The sequence below is a fragment of the Cylas formicarius genome, unplaced genomic scaffold (genome assembly GCF_029955315.1).
Source record: "Cylas formicarius isolate icCylForm1 unplaced genomic scaffold, icCylForm1.1 PGA_scaffold_9__14_contigs__length_23061073, whole genome shotgun sequence".
Taxonomy (NCBI): Eukaryota; Metazoa; Arthropoda; class Insecta; order Coleoptera; family Brentidae; genus Cylas; species Cylas formicarius.
Window position 1 is genome coordinate 4,869,436 of NW_026844365.1, and position 22,305 is coordinate 4,891,740.

General features: G+C 34.6%; 1 protein-coding gene across 1 annotated transcript; it reads left to right on the forward strand.

Moving 5' to 3' along the window:
- The first annotated feature begins 10,414 nt into the window (after nucleotides 1–10,414).
- LOC132707262 (polygalacturonase-like) lies at nucleotides 10,415–20,281 on the forward strand. The gene is made up of 5 exons (XM_060679046.1): nucleotides 10,415–10,707; nucleotides 11,988–12,199; nucleotides 15,751–15,874; nucleotides 18,417–18,638; nucleotides 19,802–20,281. The coding sequence occupies exons 1-5, from the start codon at nucleotides 10,422–10,424 to the stop codon at nucleotides 20,065–20,067; spliced, it is 1,110 nt and encodes a 369-aa protein (XP_060535029.1). The 5' UTR covers nucleotides 10,415–10,421; the 3' UTR covers nucleotides 20,068–20,281.
- The last annotated feature ends 2,024 nt before the right edge of the window (nucleotides 20,282–22,305 follow it).

The following is a 22,305-nucleotide window of genomic DNA, read 5'->3' on the forward strand; positions in this document are numbered from 1 at the left end:
ATTTGTCAATGTTTTTAAATTAAGAACATATTGAAGTATGTAAAAACAATATTGCTTTCTTTCAAGAATTTTTTATGAAGGCACAATGTCAGATGTTTAAAAGAAAGTCTCTTTTTATTGCAATCTCTTCAATAAAATAACGAAGTTTTCGTACATTTTAAATGGCTCAGTAGGCATTGAAAACAAATGCCCCTTTAAGTATTTGACAACTAATGTCAGTCCTGTTAATTAGTTTAGACCCGTACATGCGATGTAGAATGTTTGTGTTTTTTCTGCGATTTGACAAGAAGTGACGGGACAAGTATCATTAATATTTAATTTTTCAAATTCTATAGATTAAAAAAATATGAAGGCCAACGAGTGCCAAGTAAAAATATACATTTTTTATTAGGCAAGGGTGTAAACTACTAAAAACTGTTAGCCAAAAATGTCGCAAATGATCGTAAAACTTATGCCAGTTAAACATGTTAACCTCTGAATGATAAAAATATTAACAATTAATATGCTCTTAAAGTTATTTATCGCATGTATTGCTTGCGCAATGAGCCAATTATAATGCATTATTTTTATACATATTGTTTTCATTTTATACACCCGTTTAAACTCAAAATTGCAAGACTACTTTTGTTTTTTTGTTTTTAGAAATGTACGAAATATCGAAAAAAACATTGTTCCAATTCTGGAGTGTCTCCATTAAGAAAAACCTTGTAGAAGAAATATTTAAAATATTTAACTCTTTACTCGTGGTATTATATGGCCATAACCGTCCGCAAACTGCTGTACCATTCCACAGATATTATTAAACATTGTATTGTGCCTGTTGGGCAGCTCTCTGAGGAGGCCTAAGAGGCACGTCACAATGATTGTCGGCGATATCGCGAGCATCACACCCAAAAAAAATTGCGAATTGCCACGAATAAAGACTTGATGCGAATGTTATCAGTGTCCTCTGACCTCGTTATAGCCAATTACCAACAAAAAACTCTAACATCAAAAAAACAACTATCACCTGATATATTGGCTCTACTTAAAAGTCCAGAGCTTCCATGCCTTACAAAAAATGACAATTTTTCGGAGACCTCCGAATATGACTGGAAGTGTAAGGGTAGTGAGTCTGACATGTCATGACAGCGAGAATGACTAAAATTATAATTGACCTAGTGGGTTTCAGGGTTAAAAAAAGTATGTTAAGTAGAAAACATCCCTGCCAAAAATTTATTTATAAGCCAGTTCTAAGGCTTTTTCTTATCCTTTAAGTTTTTTGTGTTTTGTTTGATCCCTTGCTTGCTGTGTTGTTTGAATAAAATAGTTATATTTTCGATAAGTTCATTTAATTTAGGTATCTAGTTCATATATTTGGAATTTGTTAACTAGTATGTTTTCTGTTTCCTTAAATACAGTTAAATTATTTCACGTGACTGCAGAAGCTTTTTGAATGAAACTGGGCAGTAATTGCAAAATGTTTCCAATTTTTTTTGTTCTAGTTTTGGTATATCTTTAAAATATACTCCAAAAAATACTAATGTGGCAACGCTGGAAAGTTGAAAAAAATTGTATCATTATTTACCGGCAATGTATAACAATAATAAATAATATTTTTTTGATGGTTTTTAAGTAACTAAAAATAATCGAATTAATGCAACCTAGTTTGGGCAACAGGCCCACAGTGTGCCGCCAATCAGATGTTATTATCACAGAGGCTTACATCATTTACTCTTCTGCAAGTTCCGTTATTTGCTTTAAATAACCTACAAAAAGTACAACTCTTGTGACTCTTGAATGTTTGTATATTGCATCGATTGCTAGTGAAAAAGTCAAAATAAGGCGAATTGCAAAAAGGTTTTTCTATGAGGTTTTGTCGACACTCTGGCTACAATTAACACCAAAGTAAATGTTGAAAATGACCACCATCAGCTTTAGACTTTGGGGATTTTCGCACAAACGCTTGGTTTTTTGAAACCCTCTAACTAGCACGACCGGTTTCTGAGTAGCTGTCGCAAAATTTGGTTACCATGACATTTGTCAACATTATTAATTAATAGATTATTATTATTATTATTATTATTATTATTCATTAATAGATACAATAGCAGAAATTTCCACAGTCTGTTTCGCCAATCATCCTGTTGGCTTCCTCAGAAACTAAACAGTTTCACTTAAACTCTGAAGGAGACGGCTGAAGGATTGGTAAAACGTCGGGAAGTCCGATTTACCAAGAAGATTTCGTAAATAGAAAAAATACCGATTTAATACGAGACAATGGTTTAATATACAGGCTGGCAGTGGCGTACCATATATCGCATGTACCATATATCGAAAACTCAAGGTACTAGGAGCTTGAGAAAATAATTCTATTAACGAAGTAGAAAAAAGAGGAATGTTGTAATGTGCCTGATGTACCGTGCGTTCAATTTATCTTGAACATTCTTGGCTTTCTTGTTTTTAGAGATATCAAGGTAAACAAAGAAAACAATAATAAAAAACAAGAAAACACTGACGTATCATATTTTTTCAAATGAACAGCCTGGATATTATATGTGTTTAAAAGAACATATTATTCCGATTATAATGATGTAACACACTTTATATTTCAATCCACAAAACTAACCAAAACTCAAAAAGTAGGTGCAGAACAATGCAGATATAGATTAACTTTAATGGATTTTTTTCTTTTGGGAAACATAAAAAATCACGTGCACAGAACTCCTTCTAATAATGGCAAAGGATTTCAGAGACAATCAAACAGTTACGAGAAAATCCATCATGCAATAAGGGCGTATCAGAAATCTTAAACACATATGTAATATTCAGGGTGTCTATTTTGACATGTTGTCAGCCATCTTCAGTTTTTAAGATACAGGGCATTTTGGGCCGCCCTACCATCTCCATTATCTGTTACATATTTGCTAGATTGTAGATTATAAAATTTGTTTTTTTTTTATTTTTTCAAAAACATATAATAGTATGCATCTGTTCTCAGAAAAACGCAAGTAAAGAGACTTTTTTTCGAAATTAATTGCATAATTTAATGGTATTGCCGAGCAGTAAGGTTTGGGTCACTCTGTAGACCCCTTGTAATTAAATAAACCCTTAGAGCAATATTACTTTTAATTGTTTTATTGTCATATTGAAAATATAACATACATACTATTATCTAGAAGTAAAAACCATCAAAAGTTTAACAAGTTTTGTTTGGAGCAGTGCCAGCTACCAAAAGCTCACACATTCCTGAAAAAATGTAATATATACTGCGGTGGGGGTGAAACCGTGGACTAGCAGCGACCGATCCGAATCTGAATTGCACTTGGAGACAATCTTAGACAGATCCATTAAATGTGTGGGACTCGAACATCTCTTAGTAGCCATTAGGAGTGCAGAGTCAATCTAAAAGAAGCAATTATAAAGATTTCCTACGCTCGCACGGGTTTTTCATGCGACTTTAGTAAAAAGCGAAATACGTTATAATTCGCACTATGTAAACAAGCGTAACAGAAACCGTAATAGGAAAACTCAAATTAGTTTGCCGCGAAACCCATTAAAATTAATTAATTCATCAACGTAAAATAATTACGAACCGAGCGAAAAGTGAAGTGAGGTCAATCAGTTCGCAAGGATAACTATTTCGAGAACAGATCTATTGCGATTTAATATGCACATTAGGGTGTAATTTTAGTCGGTGTGTTCGAAAAGCAGTTTCTGGAAATCCATTATCGAATGAATTACCAAAATAAAAATATGATATATGCCCAAAATTTTCTCTCGTTCAAGATTCAGATTTATTATATATATTTTTTAATTACTCAAAATCATTTTTGGCATAAATTAAGCACATTTAGTCACGACAACAAAGCACTGTAATCATAAAAATAGTAATGTGATAAAATGGATCACGCGATTTTAAATTGTTGCTTTAAGTGCGACCTTCATATATACGAGAGCTGAGCGAACTCAAAACAAAATAAATGAAATCATAAATATACAGTGCATTGGAAGAACTTACATTCAACAACAAACCATACACTAAGAATAACATAAGGTACGGTGATCTACCATCTTCAGTATTGGTCATGCTGTGCTTAGAAAAACATATTAGAAAAAACACCAATACTATTTGTGGATGGCTTAGTACAAGACTGCTTTCGAAAAATTGTCACTGGGCGGGGCAAGTTTGTAGCGCGTAGCGCGAAGCAGCTTTTTATTATAAAAGGCAAGAACTTCGCGATTGTTTGTCTATTGTGCTCTTGCGGGGCACTATAGAACTTTAGTAAAATCGATGTAATTTAATTGTGCATGCACCCTGTATAAAATATCCTTCAGATCTCGTTAAACTTCAAAGTTGCAGCGAACATCGGTAAATATCAAAGTTTGCACAAATACGCGGTTTACGATACTGTTCAAATAAAATTATTCCATCTTTAACCGTTTTTCATTTAATTTACCCACAAAAACGGAAAATTTTAGGACATTTTAGATTTTTTGCCCATAAACGACACACCCTGTATATGTTACAATCATTGTTCGAAGTAGAGGTTATAGCCCTAGATTTTCCATGCCTCCTGGTTCAAGAATTTTTTGATAATAGTAAATGGTTTTAGAGAAAATATTTTTTTTTCTGAAACCATGCAGTGCTCCGTAATAATCAATGACGTCATGGCGTCTTGACAGCCCCCGAAATATCGATTTCAATATTGATTTTTTAAAATATTCGATTTCATCGACTTTCGAAAGTAACAAGAACTCAACAGTATAAAAAGATTGGAAGACGAAGCAGCATAAACGAGTTAGTTTCATAGAAATTTGAGCAGTATACACGTCATCAGGCTGTCATAACATATTCGACAAAGGCAGGTTTATGCAAACATTTCGAGTAATAAAAATTAATATGCACATAACTACGTACCTACAAGAAAAGTGTATTCTTCTTTCACAATAAAATCAACTTTAACTACTAAAAACTCTTTAGTGAAGTTAATAAGCTTCATTTTATTTTCTAACGTATTTGTGACAACGGTAAAAAATTTTTTATTTGTTAGTAACAGTATTAAAATGTGAAAATAATCAATTTAAAGGAAATCACTACCAAAAAACTGTAGCACACAGAAATAAAACGTACAGATTCGCGACAGAAGTAGGAGACTATAGCAAAAGTGCTCACTAGAAAGCCGGGTATGACAATATAAAGCAAAGTGATTGCAAGAAACCGTAGTATTTACGCATTGGATAAATTATCAAAGAGTAAACTTATTTCCAAGAAAGCCCAATAGATACTATACCAAGCAGTCTGGCAGTCTGGGGGAGAACGGTACTATTTAAGATTTACGACAGAAAAAAAAACACGCCAGGGAATGCTAAAAGCAAAATGGAAGATAGAAACGAAATGGATGTATCAAGAATGGGGATCAGCAAATTGAATGAGAAAGCAACCGACAAGAGAATTGTAGAAAACTGATCACACAAGCCATGGACCTATTTGTACTTGTATACAAAAGTGACGTAAACTTTGTAAAATATCAAAATTGTCAAAAATGTGTTTTTCTGTATTCAAGTGTGTAGCATAATTAGAATCTAGACTATTGTTTTTAAACGCTCTTTTATGTTCGTTAATGCATTTCTTGAAAGATCTAAATGTTTGTTCAATGTAAAGTTTAGGACAAGATCCGCATTTCAATCTGTAGACACCTGATTTTTGAGATTTATTGTTTTTGACATTTTGACAAATGTTTTGAAGCTTTTTCACTGGGTTCTCCTATGTATGCAATTGTTTTAAATTGTTCGTGTTCGGTATTAGGATTCGGATAAATAGACTTTACTGTTGTCTGGATTTGTTTTGTATTTATAATTTTATCGATAATGTAATTTGATGATTTGATGACCGTAGCCGTTGTTCGGTGCAATTTGTTTAATGATATTAAGTTCTTTGTTGTAATTTTCTGTTGAGAGTGGCGTAAGAAGAAGTGTATAAAAGAGTGAAATGCAGCCATTTTGTAATGGGTCTTACATATGACTGTGTCCGTGTGTGAAGGTTTATGGTAAATGGAAAAGTCTAATTTGTTTTGCGTATTCGTAATAGTTAAGTCTAAAAAATTAATAGAGTAATCCTGTTCAATCTCGATAGTGAATATAATACGATTATGTAATGAATTAATATAATTTAAAAAAGAAGTCTGTCCGTTCCAACAAAGCAAGCAAAGACATCATCCACGTATTTATACCACCATAGAAAACTTATACTTAAAGGATGTTCTAGTATAATATTTTCCAAATTCCAAAAAGTCGGCACTTACCTTATGAAATGGTACATGCGCGTTAATAAATTGATCCATCGTAGACCTATATCAAGGCTAACGCCAAGAAAGTTATCATTGCGACTATTAAAATCATGTCGGCTGGGTTATTTTCTGCGCTTGGCGGTTTTGAACTTGATTGGAGCCGGTGATCGATTAAACTAACGGCAAAGTAGTGGTAGATATGTATTTATAATTTGTGCGAGAGTAAAATTAAATGCCTTTTATTCGTAAACACACTGCCACGTTGCAACCTTTCGAGCCTGCACTGCTGTGCATTCAAGTGTATTATTTATACCTAAAAAACTTAAATTTCGAAGTAGCTAAATGTAAGATGGCGTAGTAAATTCTTTTCTTCAAAACAAAAGAGCGTATTATATCCCAAGTCGGTTGCTAGGATTTTCCCTTTTTTTTGGGTGACATGGTAACATTAGACTAGCTTTTTGCGTATTTAGAAGAGCATTTTAAATAAAACGTGTTTGTATTCTTCTATTAAGTGTTTTTCTGGAAAATGTGATTAAGATATGGCCAAACATCTGAAACTCTATTAAAATTAAGTACATTGCCTGATAGCAAATGCAATCAGAAGTCTTACGTGGAAAATGAGTCACCTATCAAGTAGTTTGACAAAGATGTATGAGCGTCGCAATGAAACTATAAAACGCAGTTATTCCACAAACAATTGGTGCTGTGTTTTTATTTCCAAGCAAATTCTACTAATGAATTCGTAATGTTAACCTTTCTTTCTAAATGATCTGGGAAAGTTTCCCCGTAAAACCCATTGTGCATGCCTCTCTCTGATGGTGATCATGGTGCACGTGTCCTTTCCATATTATGCTGGAATTGATTTAAAAAATCCTACACCTCATAATTAACTCCTCGGGTGTTGAATTTTCTCGAAGTATTTTCGTTTTTCTTCTTTTGGGAGGCTCACTACAGTTACCGGACGCTACTGTCTTGCGGCCTTTTTCTATACACATTTTAAAATTTTACAACAGTTTTAAGTGGCTTTTTCCTAGTTCATTGCTTCCACCTGGCAATATATTTGTCATAAAAAGTATTGCAATATTTTTACTAAAATTGTAAAAATTAAAATATTTTTTTTCTAAAATTCTAAGATAAGTATTTGAAAAAATGCAGTGTGTTCCTAAATACAATTGGTAAGGTTATGCAATTGTTTCGTTGCAAATTTATATGTTGAAGTTTCGTTTTTCTGTTATTGTTCCTACAATTTTTGAACTATTTATAAATATCAAACATATCAAACGGTTTCCCACCATAACATTTATTTTTCGAGGATATTAGCGACAGCTTTGAACATTTGGTTTATCCCTTAGGGAAACCAATATTTTTTGCATGCTACACGTTTGGTTAACTTTTTAAGTTTCATTAAACACTTGCGCCGCTTTTGTCAAATAAACTCGTAACTCAAATGCCGTTTATCGCACTTGTTGTATAACATACTATTGCTAAAAATAGAAATAACAGAAATATCAGTGGCGAGTTTTGATTCCGAAATTGAAAATTTCGTTTTTTAAAAACAATTTTATTCACGAGCGAGCTAAGATACATCTAAGCTATTATCTTGAGTCGGATTTAAAGGCCGTCGTCGGTTGGAATTACTTCCTAACGTTTCGCTAGCACGAGTGGCGAGCTTCTTCAGAGGTCCTTCCATCTCCGATGTTGGATGTTGGAGTAGTCCATAGGCTTTGTCTATTAACTTAGACGTCCGAAGATATGGCTTGAAGGTCTTCCATCTGATTCTTCAGTTTGACGTGGATTTCGTCCGCAGTCTTGAGGTTAACGGCGTTTAGATCAATCGCTGGTGGATTGATGTTCATTAATCTTAGTCCATGTTAATGAAGGCAAATTAACTTACTGAAACACTAGGTTTATTGACTTGTAGGTTTCGAAGGTCGTCGATTTTATTTGGACTTTGCAACCTAAGGGTACTACTAGCAGGTAGGAACCCGAAAATGGAATATCGTCCTCTAGATTTTGACACGCTGATTTTTAAATCTCGTTAGTTGGTACCGTGACAAACCATTTACCGTCGATAATTTTTGTTTAATGGATGTCACGCAGTTGAACTTCAAATAGGCGACAAGTGGTAACATTATTCACGTGTTTAAGTAGCTGAATAGCACACACAATCATTCTGCTATAGGTGCCCTTGCACAGGAATTGATTGGGCTGTATTTCGCAGCATTTTTCTTCTTGGAAGGCGTATTTTGTTTCACTTAGTGCCAAACAGGGTTTATAGAGTATATTGATTAGGAAGGATCGATTATTATTAGGAACTGGTAATGAAAACGGTAAATGGAAGTGCCAAAATAAATGTTACTTGGAAATATTTAATGAAGCATTTAATTTAGATGATTTTTTCAATATTTAAGATATTATGAGAATCACCACTTATTGGTAATTTAAGAGTTCATTCGGAGCGACTATCGCATTATGAAGGACATTAATTTTTGAAAATGTTATCGCTACTTCGATTTTATCCAAAATGATTGATAAACAAGAGTTATTTGATTAATAAACGTGAATATAAACACGAGATTTAAGTACCACGTGAGTAATGTTCGATATTAACGTGTTATATTTATTGATTGTTTGATCTAACAGGGAAATTGGATTTATAGCATCAATTTTAAGTTTGTTTTGATTATCTTGCAAACGCTTAATCTTACCTTTAATTATTTTCTCCTAGGTTTAAATTTCCTGTTATGTATTTTATCAACGAACGTAAAGGGTTAAATAAACCTCCTTTCGGTCTTTGTTTTTCAGTAAAAGGAATTATTTGATCGATTCAATTTTCAATAAGGTTCTTTATTTATTCTTCATATTATTCTTCATGGTACTATTATTTAGATGTAAAATTAGTAAGTTTGTTTGAATTTTAAGTAAATAAAATTCGTTTATTAGGGGTGGCAAATCGAAAGTTTGGACAAAGGACCAATGATTAGAGATTATTTTGGATGTTTCTAGCTTGAAAGCAAGGGTCAGTGGGTAGTTAGGACGCTGAATTTTACGTTGGTTGCTCCGACGGTGCAGAACCATAGTATTGCTATTGCTGTTTTCATTCCTAACTAGGCCCAATAGGACCAGCGATGTTGTCTTCTCCCTGAAAACTACCAATGGATGAACAATGTACCTGTTCCCTAGCCAGTGAGATAAACTTGCTTTGGCTTGCGTGTTCGAATTTGCCATAAACCGTTGAAACGATGTCGGACCGATATACTCGATGCACACGAATTATCCGCTGAAAAATCCTACCGACTGCGCCAGTTATGATTCTGAAGTTAAAAATGTCGTTTTTTAAAAACCATTTTATTCACAAGCGAGATACGATACATCTGTCTTAAAAATAGGATTGACATATATTTATATAAAATTTCTGGCTGATACTGCATGTGAATTTAAAAGTGTGAATCTTGCAAACGTTGTGAGAAACGTATTATATTATAGTTCACATGGGAATATAACTGTCGGGCATTTTTTGCTAAAACTATTGTTTTAAGTAAAAATATTGTGCGAACACTGATTTTAAAATCACTCGAAATGCCACAAATTTAAAAATTAAATATAAAAAATGGAGCAAACTCGAGCTAGATTTTGTTTCTGATCTCTTTTGCTACATTCTATACATATCTGAAGTATGGTTACATTCCTACCAAAAATGTTATTATATTATGAAGTTTTAATTATGATTTGATAGGTATATCAATATCTTACATTTTTATTTACCGGCCCTACAATACAAAATCAAAATCAAAATGTTGACATGTTGAAAATAGTGACGCAACGAGATATCAATTGTTGTTTTCTAAGCCAACTAGCGTAGAGTATCAGAAATAATTCCCGTATAAATTGGATTAACAATACCGCAAATGAAAATGTCATTTATAGCCAGGGAATTCCAACATCAACAGACATGGTTTGGGCTTAGTTTTTTGTTACTCTTTTGTTAATTGCCGATAGCGAGTGGAAAACTAAAACTCAGCTCAAGTCTGAAATGCGTAACACTTCCCGGAAAGGGCACTTGAACCATAGCCTGATAACATTCGATTCGACACGATTATCGATAATTTTTCGTGCGAACTTAGACAAAATTGATTTGCAAAAATTGCGAGCATGTTCGAGGTATTGTGCGCAGTGCTAATTTTAGCGGTCCAAGCGTCGACGCTGCGTGATGATGGCTGCACGATCACCGAGTTTGAGCAGATCGAGGACATTGTCAGCAGTTGCTCCGACATATTCGTCGACGATCTGGTGGTTCCCGGCGGAGAAACGTTGAATTTGACATTGAAGCAGGGTGCTAGTGCGACGATAAGGGGTCAGATTACATTCGGGTACACAGAATGGGGCGGACCTCTTGTACAGATCTCTGGCAGTGGTATTACAGTGACAGGCGAAACGGGTGAGCATGTTTTCGTATCATTTCGTGTCAATTCATCCCTATCACTATCATATGAGCGTTTCAACAAGGGCAAAGAAGGTATAGCAGTATTATACGGAAAATAAGTAAATTAGATGAAATACTGTTGTTAGGCTGAGATAAATCCAAATCCTTTTTGTTAAAAGCTTTTTGGTATATCTCTGGAAAAGTGGTGAGGATGTGCGCTAACACTAGGTATCACTTCGGGCGTCTTAAAATTCAAAAGGCTACCTGCAGATCTTCCCATTTCAGGAATATCAGGAAACAAAGCACTTTGTCCTGTAATCGCGAATGTTTTTATGGAAATTTTTGAAAAAAATCTAAAATCTAAACTGTGTTTTTGCTATATGATCACACGGCCAAGAATCTCTTTAATTCTTTCTGAATTACGTAAACTCCATACACCCAAATAGCAATATCAACCCACCTCCCCTTCTAGAAATAACTATTCCTCCAAACTCTTCCGTCCAGAAAATACTGACTCATACTGATCGACACAGCACAAAATTCTTCATTGATTAGATCCTTAGTTTATACAATAATATCACCCTATCAAAACTAATCTCGTAACCAGGAATTAACCACAACTTCCTCAGTTCTTCCCCCAAAAACAAAAAAAAAAAACAGAAGCATGAGAAATCTAGAAGAAGTAGTTTCACGGCCTACGAAAGTTCCTTGGCAAAAATTGAATGTCAAAACGGCTCAGTAAAACTCTGAAGAAGCCAACACGATGATTGGCGAAACACCAAGAAGTACCATTTATCAGCAACCGACCCTGGAGAACTTCAAGAAGATTTGTAAATAGCAAAATTGGAGTCGTTCAATAGGGTTTCTCCTTGGCGATGAGTGAGATGATAGCAATTGCTAATCTTGGCCCAACAACTCAGGACAAACCGTATCTCTTAACCCAAAAATATAAAAATTAAATCTGAAAACATAAAAAGGTGGAACTTTGGAAACCCTTTCCACTTTGCCGGTTGTTATTAATGGCCAATTATCCCTAATTTACTCAGGAATACACTAAATTATTGCTTAGTGTTTTATTCACTAGTTTTGAAGAAAGCGGATTTCCCAAATCTGTGCCTAAAGTTGCCGAAACCCTGAAGGTGACTCCCTATAGTGTTTAAGGAACCTAACATCTTAAGGTGACACTTTGCTCATCTCCAGTTAGTGGCAATTCTAAAATATAACGTACCTGTTTTTGCCCTTTGAATTAAAACACCTGCTTCAGTTATTTTAATTGTATTTATGGTATTATCCAGATAATGTGTTAGATGGCCAGGGACAGCTATACTGGGATGGTTTGGGAGAGTGGGGAGTGCTGAAACCGAACTTTTTCAACATCCAAGCTGACGCCAACTCATTAATTCAAGGCCTCTACGTGCTCGACTGTCCCTTACACTGCGTTGTGATCGCGAATTCCAGTGACGTCACACTTAAGGATTGGTCGATAAACAACGCAGCTGGAGATCGTGTAAGAGAATATTAAGTTGCTAATTTTTACTTTGTGCTATCCTCAAGGAACATAGGGTTACCTCAAAATTTACACAAAAGGCCTTAACACACAAAAACAAAAAATCTCTAACCAGCTACAAGAAGTTTACATTTGTTTCGACAAAACCGTGTCTTTATCAAATGTAATATTTACAAATTACCTGCCACTATTAGTGGAGTGCCGTAAGGTTTATACTTTGGAAACCAGCGCCAGTCAATAAATCTTTTTATAAACATAGCATATAGAAAAATGTTTAAAAAAATGTTTTGTGCGATCTTAATTTTTTAATAATTATTATAAATAATTATTAATTTTTTGGAGTTTTCCTTAAGTTATATTAGTGTAAAATTAGATTTTAAAAAGAAGAACTATTACAAACTTCATCTTGGGTCTCAAGGGACTGCAGGTATCACAGCAGCTGTTGGGTGTTGTTAACGCGGGCCCTAACAGAATAGTACACGTAGCAACTTGCTAGGCTTGATACGTTGTTGTTGTTTGCTCCGAAAAAAAATAATTTAAAATAATTTAAAAATAAATATATTATTATGCAGTGAGTGTGATAAAAGTTAATTACTGAGTTTTACAAACTTTGAAAATAGTGGCATAAATAGTAAGTATTTTTTTATTATTTATATTACATGGGTTTGAAAACAACTGTGAATATTCAATAGTATATTTTATAACAGATCGATCTTAAAAATTTGAATGTAATGGTAAATTTTAATGTATATTTATATAAGATAGTGCTTACACAAACAGTTGATTTATTTTTATGTATTTTATTTATGCAGAAATAATAATTTAGTTAATCGGAAAAATAGTGAAAATTCCGATTTTTTTTCATTAAAAAAAAAATCCAATCCTTACATCTGAAATTTTAATTAATTGTGATATAAAGTTTAGTTATTGATATTAGTAATATTTGTTGTTACAGCCTCGTATCAAAATGGGTGAACCATCGAATAGTGATAATATAAATAATGATTACCTCATTTGTGACAAAATTGGATGTACCTCTGAATTAAGCTCTGAGCTAAGAGATATTATAAAAGTCACTAGGGGAATACCAACACTGAAAGCTGCTTCTGTGGAAAGAGGGGATGGACTTTCTCAGTATTTAAATACTTGCGAATTTGTCTACGTGCATTCAGTATGCAGACAAAAATATATCAATAAAGGATGTATTAATGCTTATTTAAAACAAAAGAACACCACTATTGATTTTGATTGGAAAAATAAGTGCTTTTTATGTGAAAAAGAAGCGAATGAAATGAAGGAAAGAAGAAAGTCCAAATCGGTAAGACAGCAAATCAGCTACGTAACTACTTCTGAGTTCAAGCAAACTATTTTAAATTTGATAAGCGAAGAGAAAAGCGGAAAAGAAATATTACCAGAAGAATGGGGTTGGAAAAATGAACTCGGAATATTGATACCGCAAACAATGACGCAGCGACCAGCTCCAGAATCTTTACTAAAAATTATTTTTTGCGCATGCAAAACAGGATGTGGAGCATTTTGCGGGTGCAGGAAAAGTGGATTAAACTGCACTGCAGCTTGCTTAGAATGCAATGGTGATAGCGGTACTAATCGACGACGACGACAATAACGAACAATAATCGATATAGTTAAGGTTAAATTTTCTTTTGTAGACCATTTTTTTGCGAAAATATAATAAATTAACATTGAATTTACTCTGCAAACATAATTTATTACATATATAACATATAAAATTAAGATCTTTACTGTAAACGTTTTTCCCCCTTGCGCCTGTCATTTTTCAGTAAATTGTTTATAAAAATTGTTGTAATCGAGATCGGCCAATTTTTCTTTAACATTTTTTTGAGGTTTTAATAATGCGGTCAAATACTTGTTATACAGATTCATTGACTGGCCCTGGGTTCCGAGATTTTACCATTCTTATGCCTTACGGCGCTCCACTATATATATACCGAAAAATTACATTAAAACCTTAATTAATAATTAAATTAATATAGGAGAGGTATTTAAATCTAATTGATCGTTAAGCAATACATTTGAATGTCTCATTTTGTTAATCTCAATGGCTTCCAATAAATTTAATTTTCTATTTTTTGCAGCTGTATATAAAATATCAAAATTGTCGTCAAAAATGTGTTTTGCTGTGTTTAAAAGCTCTTTTATGTGCGTTAATGCATTTCTTGAAGGATCTACCAGTTTGTCCAATATAGATTTTAGGACAAGATTATTTTTTTATTGCTTAACGGTCAATTAGATTTAAATACCTCTCCATTATTAAAATTAAATTCTCACAACAACATTAATTAAGGTTTTATTGTCATTTTTCGGTATATATAGTAGCAGGGAGTTCGTAAATATTAAATTTGATAAAGACACGGTCTTGTCGAAACAATTGTCATGTGAAAATATATAATTTCGTGAAAATCTTCAAGTAAAAGCGACCTCAGTTGTGTTGAAAAGCATGGTTAGAATCATTGGTTATGTATCTTAAAGTCCTAGTGTCTTTACTATAAATATCAAAACCTATATGATTTTCACTGTTTTCGATAACGAGAACGTCCAAAAAAGACAACTGCATGTTACAAGTTTGAGACAAAGTCATTGAAGTCCATGCAAGTTGTATCAAAAACCGCGAAAACATCGTAGACGTATCTATGCCATGTCCTAGGAAAGTACTCGAAATTTTCTTTAGCATTCTGTTCAAAATGACGCATGAAAAGTTCAGCCAGGAAAGGAGGCCGTGCCACTTTGTTGTTCATAATAGTTGTTATTATATACAAAAATATTTTGACTCATGCAAAGCTTTGTCAGAGTGATTAGCTCTTCAATTATATCTTTACCGTAGTTATTATATTCGAGTAATTTCCTGAGGTATTCCAAAGTTTCTGGTATAGGAACGCTTGGAAATAATGAGGAAACATCAAAAGATACTAAAAGTTTATGTTCATTTAGCCTTACGTCTTTGATTTTACCAATAAACTCTTGCGAGTTTTTTACAGAAAAACTTCCTTTTTGATGTTTTAAATTTCCAAGTTCTCCAACCGACCACTTTGAAATATTGTATGTAGGAGAACCTATAGCTGAAACAATAGGTCTCATTGTTTTTTCACGTTTATGAATTTTCGGTAAACAATATAATTTTGACAAAGTAGGATTAGATGTCTGCAATTTGTATTTCAGATTTTGGGTAATAAGGTTTTTACAACTAAATGTGCTTTTTACCTGCTGTACCATCTTCGATAATGGATTTCTGTAAAATTGAGTTTCGGTTTGTGGTAAAATACGTTATTGTGTGACAAAATTAAGTGTTCTGCATATACGCATAATAAAAAATATCACTTTTATTTTTCTTGAGGAAATAGCCTGGCAAGTTTTGGTTAGTTAGCAAAAAGAAACATTCAAAAAACTTTCCGGACTATCTTAGGGGTTTTAAGCTTTAAAAATCAGCCTAGCAACCGGTTAGTCAGTATTCAGTTTTGACTTTCTGCAGTACACTCTTATGTATTAATAGTATAGGCCAAATTCCGTTTTAGGATGTCGCGCCGTTGAACAAATACAGCCTCAACACGGATGGCTTCGACATATGGAATTCGACCAACGTCGTAATTAGAGATATGGTCGTATTCAACCAGGATGACTGTGTATCTGTGCGTTCCGGTAAACGTTTTCTTAATTAAATAATTTAGTAATTTCTAAGTGATATCAATTCGCGTAAGTCGTTTCGCCACTGTAGGGTAAACATCAAGTCAATAGAGTATAAACGCAGAACTAAAGCTTGAGCTAGAAACCAGAGGATAATGAATATGAATTGGCACTCCCGGTCTGAAAGAAAAACCAAAACCCATTCGTTCCGTTAAAGTCTTCGATAACAAATAATTTACCATGCACATAACCTCATAGCAACGTACATCCCAGGCACCGGGTTACAACTAATCAAATCTAGATGGCACCATGGGCTCCAAACTTAAAATGTTTGCTTATTTTTAACACCACCAAACATTTAAATTTATTTGTAAAAGCCTAACTTAATCCGATAACCAACAATGTTTCTCGGGACCTATGTCATCTGTATTGGGTACCTTCACTACTTTGCTTTATTTTGAACATACTTTGTACATATGCAACACAGAACAAAACTATTTTATCGACAGGCAGCAAAAGGAATATATGTTCATATATTTGATAAGTGAGAATTCAAGACAGAAAAGTACAGACAATGTATTTCTATAACAAGAATTACGCTGTGCGTTAATAAGCGTAAGATTTTCCTTGTGCATATTACAAATTACAGTTTGGGAGAGACAGTTTATAGCCTAGTTTATAACACCTGCCAATCCCTCTAAATTTATAAAGCAATATCTACTTTCCTATTCCTAATTAGGACGCAGCTTTCGATAATGTCGTCGTGTCCTTCAACCAATGGCGCTATCCTTTTTTAATTAATTTTTATTACGAGTGCTACAATGGATTTACCACCCCATAAAAAAGAGCTAACTTAATTATGCGCCTTGACGAGCTTTGGCAGATAATTTTTTCTCCCCTTTCGTGCTCTGCTACTCCTAACAGCGTTATTTTATTCTGATTTGCTATCTCGTTTAATGCCTTGTGGCAATAAAAGGTAAATTTTACCCTTTGGCTGTGAGGTAATTGTGATCTAAGCACCTGATATTCTGATATGAACGGACAGGGAACGAAATTTAAAATAAGACACTATTCAATCAAATAGCAGTTTTCAATATGTTGTAGCACTTGTTGTTTTTGTTGTCATTGGTGCCTTGTATAAGGTTGTTCGGAAAGTCATTTCGTTTTTTCCCGTCAGAGGACTTAATTAGGTTTTTTCGAAACCAACTTCACACTTAAGCCGCATAACCATTATATGTCTTGAGAGCTGATAATGCAAGGCTTGTGTGTGAAAAAGTTCTATTAATTCTACGCAGTAGTTTTTGGTTGGTGCCCTTTTAAATATGGAGAGCAATAAGCAGCATTTTCGTCATATTTTACTTTTTTACTTCAGAAAAGGTAAAAATGCTGTCCAAGCGAGAAAAAAATTGACGGATGTGTATGGAGAAGGCGTGTTAACAGTACGCCAGTGCCAGAACTGGTTTGCAAAATTTCGAATTTCGATCCGGCAATTTTGATGTCGAAGATGCACCACGGTCTGGAAGGCCGGTCGAAGCTGACAAAGATGCGATAAAGGCATTAGTTGATGCAAATCGGCGAATAACCACACGAGAGATCGGTGAGAGATTAAATTTGTCGAATTCGACTGTTTATGGCCATTTGAAAGGCATGGGCTTAACCTCGAAGCTCGATGTGTGGGTGCCCCATGTCCTTACGGAGCGAAATTTGTGTCGTCGCGTTGACGTGTGTGATTCGCTCCTCAAACGTCAAGAAAATGATCTATTTTTGAAGCGGAATATTACTGGGGACGAAAAATGGGTTGTATACAACAATGTTAAACGCAAGAGGTCATGGAGCAGAAAAGATGAACCGGCTCAAAGCGTGTCAAAAGCCAACATTCACCAAAAAAAGGTGATGCTCTCCGTTTGGTGGGATGTCAAAGGAATCGTTTTTTTTTGAGCTTTTGCCGGACAATACAACGATTAATCCAGAAGTCTATGGACATCAACTGGACAAATTGAATGATTCACTTAAAGAGAAGAGGCCCGAATTAATCAACAGGAAGGGTGTAGTGTTCCACAAGGATAATGCGAGACCTCACACAAGTTTGGTCACTCGCCAAAAACTTTTACAGCTTGAATGGGACGTACTGCAACATCCACCATATTCTCCAGATCTGGCGCCTTCCGACTACTATTTGTTCCGGTCCCTGCAAAATTTTTTGGATGGCAAAACCTTTACCTCAAATGAAGATGTCAAAAACCACCTGAACCAGTTTTTTGCCAGCAAGGACCGAAACTTTTATGAGAGGGGAATTATGTTACTGCCAGAAAGATGGCAAAAGGTATTGGACCAGAATGGCTAATATATAATTTAATAAAATATTTATTCATTATACGAAAACTGTCTTTCATGTTCCCCAAAAAAAAAACGAAATGACTTTTGTTTAATAACTTATTGAAGTTCTCCTAAATTGCCGGCTACGGCAATTTCGTAAGATTTATTTATCTAATATTTTAGTTTTGTAAGGTTTGGTGTATTTGCAAAAATGGTGTTATCAAATAATGTTTTTTCCAAGGATCAAATGTTCTGGTTGACAATGTTTTCTGCCACGGAAGCAAAGGGATCAGTATATCGGTTGGTTTCAGCAACGATTCCATAGAATCAAACACCTTGGAGAACGTTACGTTTACCAACAGCGTCGTAGTAGGAGGATGGAATGCCATACACATAAGGACCCATGCAGATAGCGGAGAAGGAATCATTAATAATGTTACGTACGAGAACATAGTGTTTTCTGGTAAGCCTTTTTCGAAATGGTTCAAATGATTTGACCATTTTTCTCATTAATTATTATTTTGCATTAATTTTAACACTTAAGCAATAGGCGTCTGCATAATTTCATAAGTTGAGAAGAACAACGGGGACATAATAAAACTGTGAACATTAATTATTTTTTTCAAAAAGTGGGAGTGATGGGTGATGTTTTGAAAAAACAGGTTACGGGTTGCGGAGCAGGGAATTATTTCAAGTGGGATCTGTGCCCTAATAGATCTAACCCATCGCTCTAACCTTAGTGTTCTGTAGAGTCTGTGAGTTGACTCAACAGAAACTCCAAAATAACATAAAAAATTACACTTCTACATATCTTTATTTACTAATTAAAATTTATATTCATTTACTAAATTTTAAAGTGGTCACTGGATTACAAACATGAACAGTTTCTAAAGGTCTGTAACTAATTATTATTTAATTATAATTAATATTTTTCTCTATTTGATTCCAAAATAATTTTGGAAATTATAAACTTCAATCATATAATAACTCAAATAAAGAATTTTTTTGTTTAAAATTAATTGCTCTTTAATGTAAAAGTAATAAATAAATAAATCCTAAACATTTATTTTCACAGCTCTACAACTTAACAGCTTTTGTAGTAAATTTTATGGTCTACAAAAGCCATACACGCGTTTTTCCCAAAAAAATGTTCTTCAAGTCGAAAAAGCAAGTGAAAACCGAGAAAAATGTTTTTTCTGTTATTTAAATTGTGATTTTTTCGTCACGGTCTTTATCTCACTCGTTTATTAAGCACTCGCTCCGCTAGTGCCAAATGAACTAGTGCCCTTTACCGCACTTGTTACATAATATACTATTACCTTGGAGAAATCATTTTCTGATCTTATATTAGTCAGCAAAGTTAAGAGAACTGAATTCGATTTTGTCCTCTCTTAAAATTTGCCTCGTTTAATTCCTTGTTCTACAGGTTTTTAATATTCTCTACTCAAAACAAGCATTTAGTAAGGAAATGTTTTCAAAATAGATCTGATGATGGTTGTAACATTTTGCAATATTTGTAATTATTTTCGAGACCGAAGTCCAAGTTTGAATCTTTATGGTTTTGTGAAACCAGGCCGCTTCGAGGATGTACGATTTGTTTTATTTTTATTATGGATGTATACTTAGGCTTGCAGGAGTACGGGATCAATATCCAGCAAAACTACGTAGACGTTCCCGAAAATTCCACCTCGAACCCGAGCCCCAGGGACAATATTCCGATAACGAATCTCATTTTTAACAATATCACGGGAACCGTCGTCCCACAGGCGGTTCCCGTTTACATCAATTGCGCAGATGGCGCCTGCAGCGATTGGCACTGGCACGGCGTTACAGTGGGTGGAACGGAGGCGATGAATAGCTGCAACTACCTTCCCGAAGGTTTTCAATGCTAAAAATCGCATCAAATGGATTCTTGCTAGACGATTTCGTTTGTTATTCTCTTGCACATTCAGCTAATCCTAATAATAATAATAAAAGGTATTTAAAAATTAACCTATCTGCTAATTGAAAACATCCCGGCAAACGGAAGAAAACTCCATGTTACTTTAATTAAATTGCTCAAGGCCTGTGATTGTCTCCATCTTCAAAAACTATGGATTACCCTAGAGCTTTAGCAAAACATGGTCTACAGGGAAAATCAGATGAAAAATTGGAGACCGGACCTCTGCACAAGAGGAATTAAACAAGGTTGCTGCCTTTTAACCACTCTTTTAAATATTCCAATGGAGTAGAAAGTGCAGCACAACACATAACATTATTTTCGCAGATTCATGGCAAAGTTGAAAATCTTCGTTTTTCTTATAGCCAGAATACCATTGAAAAATTTGAAAAACTACCAAACTCCTTGCCCCATAAAGATACAGTAAGGAAAGAGACCAAATCTTCTGTCTCTATATCTGGAAATTGTTTCCACCTTGTCCGAGTTCGATCCTTTGTCAAACCAACGTCAACGCTAGTGAACAAGGCAAAATCTAATCTTGACATCGTAATCCTAAAAGCAGGTAAAGATCGATGGTCATGAACTCGCCTCTACAAACTTCTTAAGATTCGTAAATCAGGATTACCCCGTCGACCTATTGTCAGCACCATATTCTCCAGCAAAACATCCAGCTTTTATATCATTGAACAATTAAAAATCATTACATTAGATCCAAACTATAAGGTTGTTCGGAAAGTCATTTCGTTTTTTCCCGTCAGAGGACTTAATTACGTTTTTCCGAAACCAACTTCACACTTAAGCCGCATAACCATTATATGTCTTGAGAGCTGATATTGCAAGGCTTGTGTGTGAAAAAGTTCTATTAATTCTATGCAGTAGTTTTTGGTTGGTGCCCTTTTAAATATGGAGAGCAATAAGCAGCATTTTCGTCATATTTTACTTTTTTACTTCAGAAAAGGTAAAAATGCTGTCCAAGCGAGAAAAAAATTGACGGATGTGTACGGAGAAGGCCGTGTTAACAGTACGCCAGTGCCAGAACTGGTTTGCAAAATTTCAATCCGGCAATTTTGATGTCGAAGATGCACCACGGTCTGGAAGGCCGGTCGAAGCTGACAAAGATGCGATAAAGGCATTAGTTGATGCAAATCGGCGAATAACCACACGAGAGATCGGTGAGAGATTAAATTTGTCGAATTCGACTGTTAATGGCCATTTGAAAGGCATGGGCTTAACCTCGAAGCTCGATGTGTGGGTGCCCCATGTCCTTACGGAGCGAAATTTGTGTCGTCGCGTTGACGTGTGTGATTCGCTCCTCAAACGTCAAGAAAATGATCCATTTTTGAAGCGGATTATTACTGGGGACGAAAAATGGGTTGTATACAACAATGTTAAACGCAAGAGGTCATGGAGCGGAAAAGATGAACCGGCTCAAAGCATGTCAAAAGCCAACATTCACCAAAAAAAGGTGATGCTCTCCGTTTCGTGGGATGTCAAAGGAATCGTTTTTTTTTGAGCTTTTGCCGGACAATACAACGATTAATTCAGAAGTCTATTGTCATCAACTGGACAAATTGAATGATTCACTTAAAGAGAAGAGGCCCGAATTAATCAACAGGAAGGGTGTAGTGTTCCACCAGGATAATGCGAGACCTCACACAAGTTTGGTCACTCGTCAAAAACTTTTACAGCTTGAATGGGACGTACTGCAACATCCACCATATTCTCCAGATCTGGCGCCTTCCGACTACTATTTGTTCCGGTCCCTGCAAAATTTTTTGGATGGCAAAACCTTTACCTCAAATGAAAATGTCAAAAACCACCTGAACCAGTTTTTTGCCAGCAAGGACCAAAACTTTTATGAGAGGGGAATTATGTTACTGCCAGAAAGATGGCAAAAGGTGTTGGACCAGAATGGCCAATATATAATTTAATAAAATATTTATTCATTATACGAAAACTGTCTTTCATGTTCCCCAAAAAAAACGAAATGACTTTCCGAACAACCCAATATATTCTGGTTAGTTTCGAATTAGAATATCTCTTTAATAAAATCTCTGAAACTGTCAACATCATTTCGGATATATAAAAATCCGAGAATCTGGAACCAAATCTTCTGACCTTAATTAAAAAAAGCTTGTTGTGTAAATAGTATTAAAGTAGCCTATGGAATATATTATTTTTTGAATCGCCG

What these genes read in the sequence shown, in the direction of transcription:
- LOC132707262 (XM_060679046.1), top strand. Translation starts at nt 10,422, where the DNA reads ATGTTCGAGGTATTGTGCGCAGTGCTAATTTTAGCGGTCCAAGCGTCG. An exon ending in TACAGTGACAGGCGAAACGG is followed by an intron (nt 10,708 to 11,987) that starts GTGAGCATGTTT and finishes GGTATTATCCAG; the next exon opens with ATAATGTGTTAGATGGCCAG. An exon ending in CTGTGTATCTGTGCGTTCCG is followed by an intron (nt 15,875 to 18,416) that starts GTAAACGTTTTC and finishes GTTTTTTCCAAG; the next exon opens with GATCAAATGTTCTGGTTGAC.